The sequence below is a fragment of the Strix aluco genome, chromosome 7, assembly GCF_031877795.1.
Source record: "Strix aluco isolate bStrAlu1 chromosome 7, bStrAlu1.hap1, whole genome shotgun sequence".
Taxonomy (NCBI): Eukaryota; Metazoa; Chordata; class Aves; order Strigiformes; family Strigidae; genus Strix; species Strix aluco.
The window spans coordinates 4,499,107-4,515,999 of record NC_133937.1 but is presented as its reverse complement, the minus strand read 5'-3'; the positions used below and the strand labels follow the sequence as shown (position 1 = coordinate 4,515,999).

At 41.5% G+C, this 16,893-nt stretch overlaps 1 protein-coding gene across 4 annotated transcripts in view; it reads left to right on the top strand.

The window, feature by feature from the left end:
- Nucleotides 1–16,893, top strand: part of MACROH2A2 (macroH2A.2 histone) — a 28,356-nt gene that overhangs the window by 5,325 nt on the left and 6,138 nt on the right. For 3 of the 4 annotated variants that reach the window (XM_074830244.1, XM_074830243.1, XM_074830245.1), the window contains exons 2-7: nucleotides 1,917–2,149; nucleotides 10,267–10,373; nucleotides 11,774–11,971; nucleotides 13,590–13,700; nucleotides 15,459–15,558; nucleotides 16,486–16,575. In XM_074830244.1, coding sequence (XP_074686345.1) covers nucleotides 1,978–2,149; nucleotides 10,267–10,373; nucleotides 11,774–11,971; nucleotides 13,590–13,700; nucleotides 15,459–15,558; nucleotides 16,486–16,575 — 778 coding nt within the window. In that variant the 5' untranslated portion in view covers nucleotides 1,917–1,977. Of the gene's footprint in view, nucleotides 1–1,916; nucleotides 2,150–10,266; nucleotides 10,374–11,773; nucleotides 11,972–13,560; nucleotides 13,701–15,458; nucleotides 15,559–16,485; nucleotides 16,576–16,893 lie in introns of all 4 variants that reach the window. The other variant, XR_012623923.1, reaches the window with a different exon arrangement.

Here is a 16,893-nt window from a genome sequence, read left to right as displayed (position 1 = left end):
CCCCGTTGTAACCTGCTGGTTCTAATCAGCGGAGCTGCATCCTGGCAGTTGTTCCCTGTCCTACACAGCTGGTTACTCCTGCATCAATGCAATTAATGCATTGCTTGGGAATTTTTTCCCACTTGTATCTGTTTGACATGGCCATTGCCTTTAATCCGCACTTGCAAGTGGCAGTTTATGAGCTCTTTTACCACCACTCGTGATTCCAGGCTGGCAGTTTGCAGGGAACTCGGAGTGGGACGATGAGTAACATCAATTTTGAGGTGTCTGTGTCTGATAGGTTTACTGGTTTAATCTTTCCCAACTTCTGTTATCATGCCCACATAATATATTGCACACAGAAAGAAAAAAATTATCTGGCTGATAGACAAGGACACGCCAGGGTTTTATAGATCACTGCAGACCCTGTGGTGATTTTATTTCCTTGATATCGTGAGTGAAAGCAGTGTTCAAGTTAGGTTATCATAGAAAATGACCCTTGACTTTGGCTGTTATGGATGAGCTGGTTTCTGTGAATGTCTGGCTTCATATGGGACAGGTGACACTCTTTGTACATGCACTTGATTGGTAATAAGCAGGGTAAGAATGAAACACAGATTTCTGTGCCCTCCTGGGATCAATATTGGTAGCTCCCAAGGGCTTGCAGTGGTGTCAAACAATTTTTATTGGTTTTTTGGAAGGCTATTTAAAATGCCAGTTGTGATAAAATTTAACAGTATCACCTAAAGCCATCATAATGTTTTCCCTCCTTTTGTTTCTTTGTTTCACTGAGGTGAATGAATACTGGGAATTAAGTAGCTGTGCCTCCATTGACAGAAATACCATCTGTGGCAGACATGCTCCTCGTTTACTTCAGAGGAGTAATCAGGGTCATAATTAGGCCACCAGGGCACCAATCAAAATGGTGTTAAAAACAATTTTTGTAAACAGGGTTAAAACCTCCTCATTATTTGATTGAGAGTGAGAACTAGGGGTGTAACTATGACCATGTGCACACTTTGAAGTGGAGTGGCTGACTCCAGGGTTTGTCAGCCGTTTACCTGCAATCTCTCAGTTTCCAGAAAAACAAGGAGAAAACGAGAGTTGTTTTCTTTGCTCCTATGTACAGACTAGATTGGCAGGGGAAAAACACATCTTCAGGGAGCTTAATGGACAGAAAAATCTGGTAGCTAGTCCTTTTAAGATGAGAGATTAAAGACCTTCTCTTAGCTCTGTGGAGGAAGGCTTCTGGAGCTCCCAGGAGCTGCCGTGAGGGTGATCTGGGAATTAGGAAAGCGGTGAAGCCTGGGAGCTGGCCTCTGGGGCTCAGTTCCTGAGGCCAGAGCAGTGCCAGGGGAGGCGCTTGAAGCATAGCTGCTTGCCTGCTTCTTCTCCTCTTCAGCCATGCATGTGAAATTCCTTGTATAAAAGACCTGTGAAGAAGCAGTGTGTTTGTAGGTAGGTTTTTCTCTTCTGTGCGAGCAGTATGACTTTACTTACAGGGGGCAACAGTATCTGGTTTTCACCTTATTTAATTTCACCTTATTTTATGCCAGTACTTCTCAGCTGTTTATAACTTGCTAAACTTAACAATCAGCATGCAGATCTTCCATGCTGTGTATGTCTGCCTTGGTGTGATTTGTTTGGGGGGGGGGGGGGGGGGGTTGTGTGGTTTTTTTTAAAGATTAATTTTGATTTTTAAATGTTTTTTCTTATATTCTCCAAACTACTTTTTCTGTGATACTGCTACACTGACAGTGCAGTAGTCAAAAGAAAAGTTACAGCATATGTTCCAGTTATCCAACTTTTAATGAGTAATACCTCAACTTTAACAGGTTTTGAGAATGGGTTTGGATTTTTTCTTCTGGAAGAACAAGATAATGTATAAAGATGTTTCTCACATGCTGAACACCAATCGTGTTTCTTTTCTCTTTCAGCTTTTGGATTGGAGCAAGGGGTTAAGAATCACCAGCAAATTGAAAAGCACAAAGCTGCAAGATGTCGGGCCGAAGTGGGAAGAAGAAAATGTCCAAACTGTCACGCTCAAGTAGGGCAGGCGTTATTTTCCCTGTGGGGAGAATGATGCGCTACTTAAAGAAAGGAACGTACAAGTACCGGATAGGTGTTGGAGCACCGGTTTACATGGCAGCTGTGATAGAGTACCTAGCAGGTAAACCAAGAACCTGATCCTGGAAGTGCTGGTCTCGCACAGAAGCCAGGGATATCCATGGGACGGGATCCGAACGTGTTCAGCACTTCTGAAAATCAGGCTCTGCAAGTGCAGGATTTGCTGAAATTTGCTTAAAATGCTAAGGAAATTAATTTGCTTCTTGAAGAGGCTGAGGATGGAAATTTTCTCCTTTAGAGGCACCATGCTTGGTTGCTAGCTGGAAGGATTATTTTCTTATTGCTTTGCAGAGTGAGGAGTCACATCTAGGTAGTTTCTGTCCAAGAGAAAGCTGATATGAATTAGTCCTTTGATAGATCTTTATGTGAATAACAGGAGAAAAAAGCAAACCCACCTTGTACATCTGTTGTGCTTTTTAAGTGAACAAATTGTTTTGCTGGCTGCATTTCTCCTTGCAGAACAGTGTCAAAGTGTTACGAAATACAGAGGTTGTTAATTTTTATTTTAAAATTCCTTTTGGCTCGCCTAAGTGTATAAAGGAACTGTTTCAGGGTTTAAATCTTCCCATATACCCTGAGTTTTCTTTTCCCTTCATTTCTGAAATTGACCTCAGAGGAAGGGGCAGGTGTCACATGATGATACAATCTTCTGTGGTGTATTGTAATAGTTCAGCCTGTCCTATGATCGTATCTGCTCAGTTTCTTACTTAATTGTGGGAAATAGCACCTTAGCAAATTGTTAACAACGTCCGGCGCAGAGAGGATTCTGGTGCAGGTTACTTAGGTGTTACAGATCAAGACTGAGGTGCATTAGAGAATCTCTGAGGAGTCACAAGCCTGGATGGAATTAGTTGAGTGGGTGGTGTTTCAGGAGCATAGTTTATTGCCAAAGTGGCATGGAAGAAGCTTGCAATGGAATCTGGTTGTCCATATAACAGCATATCAGTCTTTATCTAAACATTGCTGTCTCACTGCTGTCTTTTTTTACACATGAAACCCTGTTCTCACTACCAGACAATAAAAGCACTGTTTTCTTTCAAAGGTGTGGAGAAAATCTGAAATAGCGATAATTTCACTATTAAAATTAAATTTCTGATAATGCCTAATAGCATGTTACAGAAACTTCTGCATTTGTGATAATTAATTGCAGGATGAGAATCAATTTTTTTTCTGAGGCTACTTCTAGAATTGGAGTATTGCTTATGTGGAAGGCATGTAAACAAAATGTTTTAAGCTTGCATTTGTGTTCACCCCTAGCTCCAACAAGAGATAAGTCCAGAAAAGGAACTGGTTTTAAAATAAAACACCGCTGAAAAGCAGAATCAAAATCCAAGATTGTGAGCATCTCTCCCACTTGTTAGATTTTATTTTTTTTTTTACTGTGTAAGAACAAACATATTTATATTAAGATCATGTAATCATAGAGAAAGATCAGTTCTCTAAGTGATTTTTGAAGAAGATCTTTCACTTCGTTAAGAACATATGTATACTCATATTTGCACACTCCAGTTTCATACATTAAAAATGAAGTCTTGTCACTGCAGAAATCTTTCCCAGTGGAGCTGGTGCAGTTGTGCTGTACTGGGGAAGTCCATGACTTGCAGAGCTTATTTAGCTGTCTGCAACATGGCGTGCAGCTCAGGAGGGATGCTTCAGAGCCTGCAGGGAGTTAGGGGGAAAGATGGAGACAGGATTCGTAGCTCCTCTGCTCAACCACAGTGATTTTCAACCTTGTTTTTGTTGGTAGGCCCCTGTGTGTAGGGGGCCTGAACAGGCCTCTTCAGGAATGTCATAAATATGAATTTCTCTATAGCGAGGTGTGTTTGCTTTATTTTATCATCGCTTGTGAATTGCTTAGAAGTCATCTACAGGCTTCTGGATGTCTGGGTATTGCAAGGTGAAAACCACATTTACATGGGTTTTGGAAATTGCACTGACTTTTATAACTGAATAACGTGCTGCACAGTGACTCCACTGACCTTCAGTCTGGGGAGGAATACTTCTTTTCTTTTCCCACTCCACAGGGATCCATAGCATTCAAAGGAGTTTCTAGGATAAACATTTGGAGATGCTTGTTCTGAGCTGTGGCAATTATTACAAGGTGTAGTAATAAATTGTCAACAGCCCATCTGGTATATGCAGCACTTCAGCAGTGCAGACTGAGTTACGGTCATCTTTTTATAACATACAGTGCAGCACTGTTTACCTGTTATCTGAACTAGAACAGTGTATATCTTGGCTCTGCTTCTGGCTAGTAAGTGCAGTTTAATTTAAATCATTAATATGGTAAGGGCAGATTATGTATGGGCCTACACTTTGTTGTAGAAAAAAAGAATGTGTAGTCAACCAGGCAAGAAAATTGCTAGATGTGTAGGCTGGGGGCCCACACAAATTGTAAGAGAATGTTATTTTAAGCTGCATGGTTCAGCAGAGAGAACCCCCTCTCGCTGCAACCCTTTATATATTGTAATAGGATGGAGTAATGTTTCTGAGCAAACACCTATTGCTTGTGGATAGTGGTCTTTCCAAACCAAAGTTTCTGTGCTCTATCCAGAGTTTTGTTTGAAAAGATTACAAAGGTGGATAGTTCAATTAAAAACCGGTGTTGCCACATCTAACCCTGCTGATCTAGTTATTCTTAACATGTATGTGTGAATATAGTCTTTGGTTTTAGGAAGCCTTTAGAAACAAAATGTGGTTTTTCAAGGCTGTGGTCAAAGCGGGTATTATATATCAAACTGGTAACATTTCTTAATGTTATCTGATACTTCCTATTACAAATTCCAGTTTTCTCTCATGGACTTGCAACTATGAAATGGTGGCTACTGAGGCTGAAAGCCTGCATACAGGGGAACTGCTTCAGGCTAAATCTGGAAGGGTGAGAGTAAGGGAGTCTGGTTCTTAAACTGTTTCACAGAAGCAAGTTGAACCATGTTTTATTTGTGGAGTTAAAACATTCACAAGAACTTCTCTAAATGCCCGAGTGCTTCTCTGAGTTTGAGCAGAGACCTGATGTTTTACAGAAGGGGCAGGGTGGTCTCTACCATCAGGGATATCTGCTCTGTTTGGCCAGGCCGTAACTTTGGAAAATCACAGGTTGCTCATGCTCAGCAGAGACTTCTTTGATTTTAATAGCTAAAATTTCTGAAGACTTAGTCCTCACTGAGCATGCTGCAGCCTCGCTCAGCTCCCAGTGCTGCCCAGACTGCCTGTGCATCGTCCCCCCAGAGTGACGCAGTGGGCCTCAACCTCTCAGCACTGATCTGTGACAGGACTGCGCATGGGCAGTGGCTGAGCATGCTTCAGCCTGTGGCTACAGGTGCTCAAGAGCACTTCCCCTCTCACTGCTGTCCCCAGCTGCTCCTGGTCACAGCACTGAGAGCAGGGAGTGGTTTTCGGTGGTCTCAGCAGTACTGGGCAGCACAGGGGAGGAAGCTTGCTGATTTGAAGGCAAAAGCTGCACAGAGGCAGGTGGCAAGAGGTCTGGGACTGAAAGCAGGGAGTACATGAATAGGAGCTGAAGGAGAGGCTAATCCTACTTACTGTTCATGAGGTGGGAAGGGCAGGCTGGAATTTACTGGATAAGCAGACTGGGAGACTGGGAAGAGGTTCCACATTGGTCAGAGAAGGAGACTGGGAGCAGATCATAACATTCTGAGGAGACAATAGTTATGGGAGAAGAATATTGATGGTGGAGACAGAGCTGGGGATGGATCTGCCTAGTGCAAATAAATGGCAAAGGGTGTCCAGAGATCCTGCCAGGAAGCTGGAGAGTAAGTTGGAAAAATACAGGGCATAGGCCAAGGATTGGATGGAAGGAGTGCTGATAATGAAGAACCTAGAAAGGAAGATTGAGCCTGAGTATTACTACAACTGAGAAGAGTAGACAGGAGCCATGGAGACTGTCCAGGAAAGGCAACTGAGATAGAAGTCTCTGGTGTGGATTGCCAAAGAAAGGAGAATGGGCTATGGAGCTGGGAAAGCACGTCCTGTCTGGGATAGGGGCAAGGTGGATGAGGCTAGAAGGGTCAAACGGGACCAGAGCTGTCTGACTGCATTCATCCAGGGCCTAGCATGGACCAGCGATTCTCCTGTGAGCGATCAGCCGCGCACGTGGTCTGTTGGTGGCCTCTATTTATGTTGCCCTGAAGCACTGAGCCTCTTGCCTAGTATCATCCAGATGGTGCATATACATCTTGGGCATCCTTATTGCCATTTGCCATGTGGTTCAGACTGCCTTTGGGCTTTGGTATGTGCTCTGTGTCATGAGCTACTGGATCCCCATTTTTTCCCTTTGTATGCAAGATTGATTGTGGCTGCGCCCCACAGCCGTTAGCAACGCCAAATCTGTGCTTTGGCTTCTCAACTCCATTGTTAAAATGCCAGCAATCACCACAAAGTATCTCAAGAAGAGGTACTTTTACCTCAGCTCGTTAGCTGATGTGAAGATCTCATCAATGTTCTATGTCTTTTTTTTTTTTTTATATATAATCTCTCAGTGCTGTTTTATATCTTAGGCTTGAAAATGATACTGCAAAACGTGCAGCTTAATTCCTATCCAGAAGGTTGTGTTTGGTGGAACAGTGTTGGGCTCCACTGGCTTCACAGTTCAAACTCCGTGAAAAATTGACCTCAGTCCCATTGGATTTATGGACTTTGCAACAGATGCATGCCAGACTATGTTCTGAGTGTGCACAGGGCTGACTGCAGTCATCGTCTTCTAACTCAAACATCAACTGCATGTGTCCCGTAATGCACCTTCCCAAAATGTAGGCCAAGAATACAGATGCCTCTTGATTAGGAAGCAGAAGACATGTGAATGGTGTGCTGGTCAGAGGAACTCATGGAAGATGTCAGTGGAAAACCATCTTCTCTAAATTAGGGTGGAACACAACACCAGCAAATCCTTCCTTCTTCAAAGCACATCAGCTGGTATCCTCTTCTGCCTGTTGTGCTCATCTGCTGTCAAGAGACAAATCGAGCTGATACTTTTCCACTTGCAAAGGGAGGACCAAGGACTCCATCATCTGATATGTCTTTTCAGAGCAAAGGTATTATTGGTAGATCTGTATGTGGTAGCATAACCTACCCCAAAGGGGAAGTGGAAAACAAGATAACCTGTCTGAAATCTTTCTGATTCTGCTATCAGTAGTTCTCATCTATCTTTCTTATCAGTCCAGCTGAGCACTTCACAAAAGCAGGCTGAGCTCAGCTGAACAAATAGCCTTGGCCTGGCTACAGTACTTTTAGTTCCTAGACACTCCAAGTCTGTTGATCCATCAGCTAAAGAAGCCTCTTTTTCCTGTACGTCACAGGATGAGAAGATGCAGTCCCATTCAGGTCATAGCTTGGCTGCTGCTTGTGTCGGCTGGAAGACAGTTATGTTCTTCCTTGGTCCTGGGTGCTTATCAAACAAGAGGAAAGGCTCCTTTAAAGATGCTAGGTGTTATGTAGAGTCAGTGGAGAGTTCTGGGCATTACTCTGTTGACCAGCATTTGATAATTGTCTGAGGCCAAGGTAAACTGTGGAGTCAATAAATAAGCTGGTTTGCTTGTAGCCATCTGCACTGAAAATGTCTGAATTTGAAGTTATGCTTCCAGAGTGGAGTCATCTTTGTGGATTTTGAATCTTGAGGGAAGCAAGATTATTTCAGATTTCACTTTAATTCTTAATGCCTGCTGCTGAGAGCACATAAAGTAAAACCAACTTATGTCTGAGAATATCAAGATGCCTGATTTCAAGAGAGCTTGTTATGGTGTAGGACTTTATTATAGGACCTATATTCTCAGACTAGTCTTAGAGTTTAGGTAGCCTCAGCTGTCAAGATGTTTCTACTTGAAATGTAAAGCAGTTTCTTTAGGGATCTGATATTATCAGCAGGGGATGTGATAACTGAAGCCTCCAGATTTGATGTTGCATTTTGCAAGTGCCATTTTATATTCTTGAGACTATGAGTCCCTGCCTCCAGCATTAGAAGAATATGCATATAAGCAATCATTAGGAGGAGGTAAGGCAATTATTTACCTACGCAAGTAATTAGCATCCTTTAAGTTATATGCATATTCCACAATCTGCCATACATCATCTCTACCTCGGATTCCCTTCTTCCCGGTGTCCTGTGGTAGATGGCTGGCATTTGAGTGTTCTGCCTTTTTTGCTCTTAACATTAGGCAGAGGACATTTGAGTGCACCATCAGGATGCTGCTGGCCAAAGGACCCAGAACCTGGGGGAGTGGGGTGAGCACACAGGTAGCAGGATGTGCCTGTTGTTGGCACATCTGAAAGAACTTCAGTTACCATGCAGGTAAGTCTGTGTTGCTTTTTTTTTGGTTTTGTTTTAGTTTTCCCTGATGCAATTTTCCTCTGCTATCAGCACACATCTGCAAAACCCACTGGAGAAGTCTGGGTCTCTTTTCTTGCTTTATGCTGGTCTGCACAAGGGATGGCAATCTGTTCCTGCTGTCTGCTGCTGCGTTAGCTCCACTGGCAGAGGTCTGGGAGTTGGGTCTGAAACTTCCAGCCCTGCAGCCCCCCTCAGGGGTGAATATAGCTGGATTATGCAGGGTAGTCTCCTTCTTTGAAGTCCAAATCAAACGCTCCAAAGTTAGGAAATGCCAGACCTGAGATGGCTGGCCTAACTTTTAATGTAGGCCCAGTGTGTATTTGTAGTGTGTTATTATTTCTGATTGTTCAATCACATACTGCTTTTTCCTCATAGCACTGGCCTAGTTATTGCAACCATGGTTCTAATACTTCCTAAAATTTAAGTGCTTGTCTTCACAACTTTGATAATGTTTCTTGAAAGTGGTGCATGAATAGTTGTGAAAATTTCCAGCAGACACTGGCTGTCTCTTAAACAATTCACTGTGAACATGCACATAATTCTAAACAGTGGCTTTTACATCTCCATCATTCAGTTAAGTGTATAAGCCATATAGCAGTGAAAACTGGATGACAAGTATGCACTTTTGTTATTCTGAGTGAAAGTGAAAGCTTGTATTTTTCCCATGAACTAAACTTCTTGTTGAAATCCTTTGGATTTTAGCCAGAGAACATTATGTAGATTTCCACTAGACTTTTCATGAAAGTTCTTTTTATAAGTTACCGTTCTTTACTTGGTTGATTAAAAGGAGATATCATTAATGGGACACTGATGGGCTGTAACTTTCTTACCTCTGTTACTGACAGATGTAAATACAAAACCAGAAACCAGAAGACAGGGACACTGGATACTTTTAAAATAAAACAAAGTGTGAATATGATTTTTATGGTTATTTGGAGCAAAACATTCCTTTCTCCTTCCTTCTCAGTGCTTCAGTAGAGTTCTTACATGAGAAATAACTTCTGAGTATGGCCAAACTGTGTAAGTTAATAAATTATACTGATTGCTACAGTTGAAATAAACTCAAAAAGACGTGTCTGTGTTTCGTCTATAACAATTAGAAGAACATCAGTGACTTTAGTCACAGTATAAATGTTAATGCAAATTTAGAGAAACTACTTTTGAACAGACCTCTTCTTCCTGGAGATGTAGAAGGAACTTTCTACCCGTAGTTCACGCATTGAAGCTCTTATGTTGCCTCTGCTTGCCTCTTAAGTCAAACCTTTCATATCTTTTTCTGAAATGAAGCTTCTCACAGATTTTCAATGCACTTCAATGCAGAATTGCAGCATCACCTGGCTAGTTTGTTGGCTTTCAAAGTATTTCTTTAAATGCACCTCAGTCTTTGTCTTACCTGGTCCTGAGAATCCTTGCTGTTTTGTCAGAACTGTCTGTACTAGGTTTGGGGTTTCATTGCATGCGTTTTATTATTACAGGATTACTGCTAAATTTTGGACTGCTGATGTACGTTTTTACAGGGTGTTTCTTGGTTTTTTGAAAGAGAATTCTGACTTGGGACTCGTAAAGAAGCTATGTGAAACAAGCTTAGCATATTTTCTGCTAGCTATCCTTTGGGGAATTAGGAAGGACAAATTATTTTCTGTAAATTTACCAATACGTTGAGTGTGGTTTGGTTTGCCTTTCTGTAGCAAAGACCATATAAATCAGGAAATGCCCCCCCAAAGGTAAATGGATGTTAAGAAGGAATGTAAAATGCGTATACAAGGTGTACATAAGCTGCATTTTTGTTGCTCATTTTTATCTCAATGTGTTTACAGCTGAAATTCTAGAATTAGCGGGAAATGCAGCGCGAGACAACAAGAAAGGAAGAATTGCCCCCAGACACATCCTCCTGGCAGTTGCAAATGATGAGGAACTGAATCAGGTACCCACTCACATTTCAGTGTGAGAGTTACGTGCTGGGGCATGAATGAAGCTGTTGCCACGGAAGGTTAGAAAGAGTTTAGTCTGACACATGAATGAGAGCACAATTATTAGAGCAGAAGAAGACAAGATTGTGCCCGCTTGAATAAAAACAAACAAAAAAGAAGGTTCTGAGATAGCTCATCTTCAATCCTCTGGATATAAATTTTGCTTACTTTAGTAGCCTGTGTGTCTTGTTGAAGTGGGTAAACTTGATGCTTAATTTTTTCCTCGGGGACATCCAGTACTTAAAGAAAATGGGCCATATGGAAGACCTTTTTCCAAAAGCTGTAGAAATGTGTGTTTTCTATTATACTGGCTGTGAGGCCCATCTTGGGTAGGGATCTGGCTCGCTCTCTGCTATTGCTGTCTCCAGAACTGCCTCCCCCTCCATATACCCACATCCCATTAGCACCCAGACTGTGGTTTGCAGTGCTCTGACTCTGAGGATCACTTGTGGGATCACTTCAGCTAAACTTGTTGAGTGAGAAGAGAGATCATGGCATGGGCTGTGAATTGCAGCGCTCAGGGGTGCCGGAAAGGTTCAGTCAGCATCAGAGGATCTCTTCTTGGTTGGCCCCATGTGAAGATGTATGACATCATTCACACTTTGAAAGATTCCTGCACTTAATTTGACTGCCTTAAAAAATGAAACTGGTGCCCATGAAGTCATCTAGCTCTGTTTCCAGTCAAGGGAACTGAAAAGTCAAAACAGAGACCAGGAAGGAGGGAAAAGCATGGTAACGCTAGCAGCCCATTCCCTGCTCCGTGGCAGTGGTCAGCCTGTGGACTGGGAACTAGATCTCCTGTTGTCTGTTAGGAATTAGCCAGACTTTGTCCTCCCTGTAGTATCACAGCCCATTCCTGTGGTTCACCTCTGCAAAGCAGGTTCCTGGGGCTCAGACTTGCTTTCACTGAATCAGTTTCCCTGCCAGAGGGATCTGCGACCAGTCCTTCTTTGAGCAGGGCTGTGGTGCAATCATTTTTTTAAGTAGCCTGCAGGCACTTATTGTCTTCTCTTACCCTCATTCACTGCTTGTGAGTCACCAAGGACAGATGCAGAAAGATCACCACTGGAATAGAAGAGTGATTGATGAGTACAGGAACAAGTTCTCCAGGATGTGCTGGCTGACCTCACTGTCACCTGCCAGGTTTCTTGTTATTGTGGATTTTCTCCCTAATAGTTCTTTGGTCTTGTTTTGTTTGTTTGTTTGGGGTTTTTTTCCATGATAAAGGAACGAGGTGCAATGCTTTAGGAAGTGTGGACTCTACTTACGTATGTGTAATGTAGTTACCAAAAATAGCCTGAATGCAGACTAAGAGAATCTGTAATGTGCTCCTTTACACTGCTTCTCCTTGCAGTTGCTAAAAGGTGTGACTATTGCAAGTGGAGGTGTCCTGCCCAGAATTCAGCCAGAGCTTCTAGCCAAGAAACGGGGTGCCAAAGGCAAATCTGAGACCATTCTTTCCCCTACTCCTGAGAAGAAGGGAAGGAAATCCATGGTGAACAAAAAGAGTGGGAAGAAGGCAAAGTCTGCCAAGGCCCGGACACCCAAAAAGGTAAGCATGAGGCAGATGTGGGATGCCAGAGGTGTGGGAGAGGGAGTGGATCAAAACCAACTAAGGTTATTAGGAGGAATAAATTAGCACTCTGCATTGTCTGTAACAACTGGAAATGGGAGGTAGGAATTGATAATAGACACACCAGGGTTATTTTTTTCCCTAAACTTTAGAAATAAAGGCAAACACAGTATTTTTTAAAATAAACTTTCATAACAAAAACCTTTAAAACTTTGAGGGAAACTTTTCATATCTCTATGCCACCTTTGCAGTACTTTCTTGACAACTGTGTAGAATCTCTTTATCTCCACATTAACCGTGTGGCAGTGAACTCTTAACTTTTACAATAAAGGAAGCTGTATTTTAAAACATTTTCTACTTGAGGGATGTCATGCCCTTGGCCTTGTGCAGTTACCAGGTTACTGTTAAAGATTTTTCACCATGCAGAGAACTTGTCCTGACATGGTACATAATGTCATTTTGACAAGCTCTTTGTTTTATGTGTTATTAGGTGTGCTGTTGTTAATGGTTTTTAAAAGAGTTGAAAGAAGAATAAATGAATCGGACCTTGACCACTGCATCTTCCCTTGCAATTGCCCATCCTCTGTCACCATCCAAGAGGGTTTAATTTGGTAATGCAGTAACCCAGATCAGTGCTCTTGGTTTGTCATTCCAGAGTGTTTATCTTAAAACACTGCTGAATTTTTGGTTGGGTAGGATTAAACAATATTAAGCTTTGACCTAAGCTTTTTAAACTTGTGTTAAGCACATCTTTCTGGAGGCCTCTAAGCTTTAATATATTTCCATAGCTGAGAATACGCAGAAGCAAGTTTTAAAAAGAAAACAGACTTGCTTAATAGGATGCCTCTGAGTACTGATCTCAGCTAACACCTTCCTTTGAATTGGGCACATGCAGAATTTTGGACTTGTTAGGAAGAGTTAGCTTGTTGACATACCTTAAATCAAATATTGAGAGATGTGGACGTGCTCCTGCAGCCCTGGTAGGAACAGATTTCCTGCTCGTGGAGCTAGGCTGCATGAAGGAATGTGTCCCACAAAGGGGATTTTGCACTCAAGCTTCAGCTATTAGTATTTAATTTTGTCCTTCTGACTGCTTGTCTGGAGGTGTGATGGCTTGCTCCTGTCAATATGAATTCAGATGTATGATTTATTAGCTGAGGCTTATGACTTTTTTCGGATTATAAACATGTTTTTTCCTTCAGATTGGAGCATTTGACTGGGTTACTAAGTTACTAAGTTTGATTTAGTATGAGCTCTGCTCTGTGAGCAGCAAAAATAAACTAGCACACACCCACCCATAAATACAACCTTAATTGTTAGTAAAACTACAGATGGATGTGGGTGCCCCGACTCTTAATGTGACTACAAACGTATGTAATGCCTCAGATGAACCTCTGATGTTTTAGCATTATATAAACAGTGAAGACCTCTGTTGTTACATAATTTTGGGGGATTAAAAGGTTATGAATAATATATTGATCCAAGAAGATGTGATTTCTAGTAACTGATCAAATCTATCCACTACTGAATGATGGTAAATGTTGATTTTTTTTTTTTTTTCCTTTGAGAGTTCTTGCTTTTTTCTCCCTCCAAATAGAATAAACAAAAGGACAATGAAAAAGAAGGAGCTTCAAATTCAACATCTGAAGATGGACCTGGGGATGGTTTCACTATCTTGTCCTCCAAGAGCCTTGTGCCAGGACAAAAGGTAATACAAAGTTATAACGGATCGGGATCACAGCAGTAGAGCATAGCATAAATGGAAGGATGCTTTTGATCTAACACCAGTACAAATTCTTCTCTACGTTCTCCCCTAGTGGTCCCAAATTTAAGGCCAAAACTTGCTCAAGCCATGAGCGGGGTAGGAGGTCTCAAAAAATATGTCTGCAGATAAAAGATTTCCAAGAGTAATGCTGGTCAGCCTCTCTTCTCTATAGAAAGACATACTGATTCATTTCTTGGCCTAAGCTGTATTTGAGTTTTATTCAGTTTGGACTTGGCTGCGTTGTGCCTGGCATACTGCCAAACCAGGTTTAACCTTCTAGGCTATTTATTATTTATAAAAGAGTATTTCTGGGCCAGGTTCCAGGATCACCCAGAACTTCCACGTGTTGATTTGTGCCAGAAGCCTGGGTGCTCCATCTGAAAGTGGGCCGTCTGGCGCCGCTCTCTCACTGTTGAAGTTGAGGACCTCACCAGAGCTGCAGGGCGTGCCTGCTTCTCCATCTTGGCGCAGACTGTGACACTGTGCCTGGCCAGAATTACAAAACTGTCGCACCAAAATACCTGCATATCCTTGGTGTCCAGCCAACTGTTGGTCCCATTTTTTTTTTTTCCCCCCCCTTGAGGGAGAGATTTTTGCCTGCCTTAATTTCTGGACCCTTTGAATGAAGCTAGAGTTTTTCTTACAGATTTAACTATGGAGATACAGTCAAGATTTTTTTACTATTATTTTTTCAAATAGCAAGGGCATCTGGAAAAAGTGTTCTTCCTGAAATAGATTCTGTAAACTCCCTGTACTGATGGTGTATCCTGTTGTATGTAGCAGCACTTGAGAGTTCAGCCTGTCTGATCCTATCTCTTGCTAAAGCAGTGATCTGTAATGTGCCAGACACAGAATACATCCAAAAGATTGCTAAAAGCTTATAGATTATAGGCTGGGTAGATGAAACTTCAGTCTCCTTTATTAGAGTTCAGTCATGTCCTAAGTTCCTCCAGAATCTGTGTAGCTTCTCACTTTCTTCTCTAAAATGGACAGTGCTTATTGTTCTGTTTAGGACTTCAGTACTACAGCGTACTTTGGAAGAAGTGAGGAGTGCTGGCCACGTGTTCAGCAACTGTAAAATCTTTTAAAATATTTTTAGGGTTTCTGTCCTGTGTTGTTGCTCAAAGTGATGAGGCTGTGAAATCTAGGGAGCAGCCTTTTTTGAGCACCTTAAGACATCAAGTTTTGGGCGGTTCCTATATCCAGATCCATGGGTGGGTAAAGCACTCTGTATTTTATTTATGCTAGGAACTGAAAGGGTAATTAATTACTTGGGTGGTGAAGCCTTTGTAGATCAGGATAGTGTTCAGCCCTTCTCAGCCCCTACAGTAGTTTACTGAGTGCAAGTGTTTCTACAGGAGAAAAGCTTTTTAATTTAAGTGTTTTTCTCTTTAAACAAAAGCATTTCCAAAGTCGGCCTTTTCTCATCAAAGTGTGATGCTAGAACATTAATTTTCTAGCAGTAGGTTCCTCTGGAGCAAGCTCCCAAGCTGTAGGCATATCACAAAATAATCTGAGAGGTCTACAAATTAATTAATTAAAAGCTAAAAATCAGAATCCTGCATATCGAACACAATAAAACTACTGATCTCTGAAAGACTGAATCCAGCCTTCTTTCATTTTTGTTTTTTGCTATGAAAATGTTTTTGCACTTGGATTACTATGCTAATTTTTTTCTACTCCCTCGTTATTGTTTTACAGCTTTCTCTGACACAGAGTGACATCAGCCATATTGGCTCCATGAAAGTAGAAGGCATCGTTCACCCCACAACTGCTGAAATAGACCTCAAGGAGGAAATAGGTGAGGCTCTGCTACACACAGAAAAAACACATCTAGAGTTGGAACAGTAGCTGGTCTACTAGCTGCCTGCTGAGATCCCATCCTGTTTCATCTGAATCTTCCCCAGGCATAAAATATCACTTACAACACTTCTGAAAATCAGGCTGGATCTGACTAGGTATAACAGGCTAATCACTAATTTATCTTTTTTAACGATGCCTTACGACAATCAAAACACAGATAATTTGTTGAAGCACATGAGCAGCAAAGGTGTAAATAATCATTATTGCAGTCTTTATTGGATTGTTTTTACATTTGCCTTTGAAAATTTGTGACAAAAATTATATATTAATAACAGTTCTAATTATGCTTTTCATTGTAGGATTTTATGTACTTTAGAAATACGCATGTACAAAGCTGTATACTGCTCATGTGAAATAAGGAAATATTATTATTGCTGGTGTACAAATATGGAAATTGAAGCAAGAGGGAGGTAAAAAAGATAGGCAGTGAGTTGCATAGGGTGGCACAGAATCTAGTGGCAGGCTTTTGAATCATTGTTTTATAGTCACTCATCAAGACCTTCACTGGCATCCCAGCTGTGTTTATTTCAGAAAGTAGTAGGGTTTGTATGTTGAGTTGATTTTGGAGGCTGAAAATCTGAGTCCTGAAAATCCCACTCTTCACTATTGTAGCCACAAGTCAGATAGCATTCTTACAGATAATTATATTAAAGTAATTTCCAGTAATAACATCCAGGGGTTTTTAAAACCAATAAAAAGTAAACTTTATCTGTGGCTGGATAGAGTGGTAAATGTAACCATCAGCTGCTGCTGATAGAGGAAAATAGGATAATGTGTGTACAATGTTCTTCTTTTAAATAATGTAGAGTTCTTTTTTTCACACTGATACTTTGAAGCCAAGACCTTTTGCTCTGTGTCCTTGCAGGCAAGGCATTAGAAAAGGCTGGAGGGAAAGAGTTTCTAGAAACGGTGAAAGAGCTTCGCAAATCTCAAGGACCTTTGGAAGTTGCTGAAGGTAAAAAGGATACTACTCTCTCTTTTGGAAACAGCTCGTTTCATATCTTCTTTTCTCTGGGTATTCTGATCTGTTCTTGATTATATATGTACCTTTGCTTATATGATGTAAATGTTTCATCTTCGAAGCTGTTGCTGATATGAACAGCCTGCTTAGAGGAAAAAAAGGAAGAATAGGATACCTGTGTGCTGTCCACATTCTGTCTTTGGGCTTCTGGGTGCCACCATAAGTTACAAGCAGGTTGATGAATTTATCTTAGGTAGTTGCTGTCTGTGGGAGTCCAAAAATTAATGAAAACTTGTGCTGCCACCTATGTGC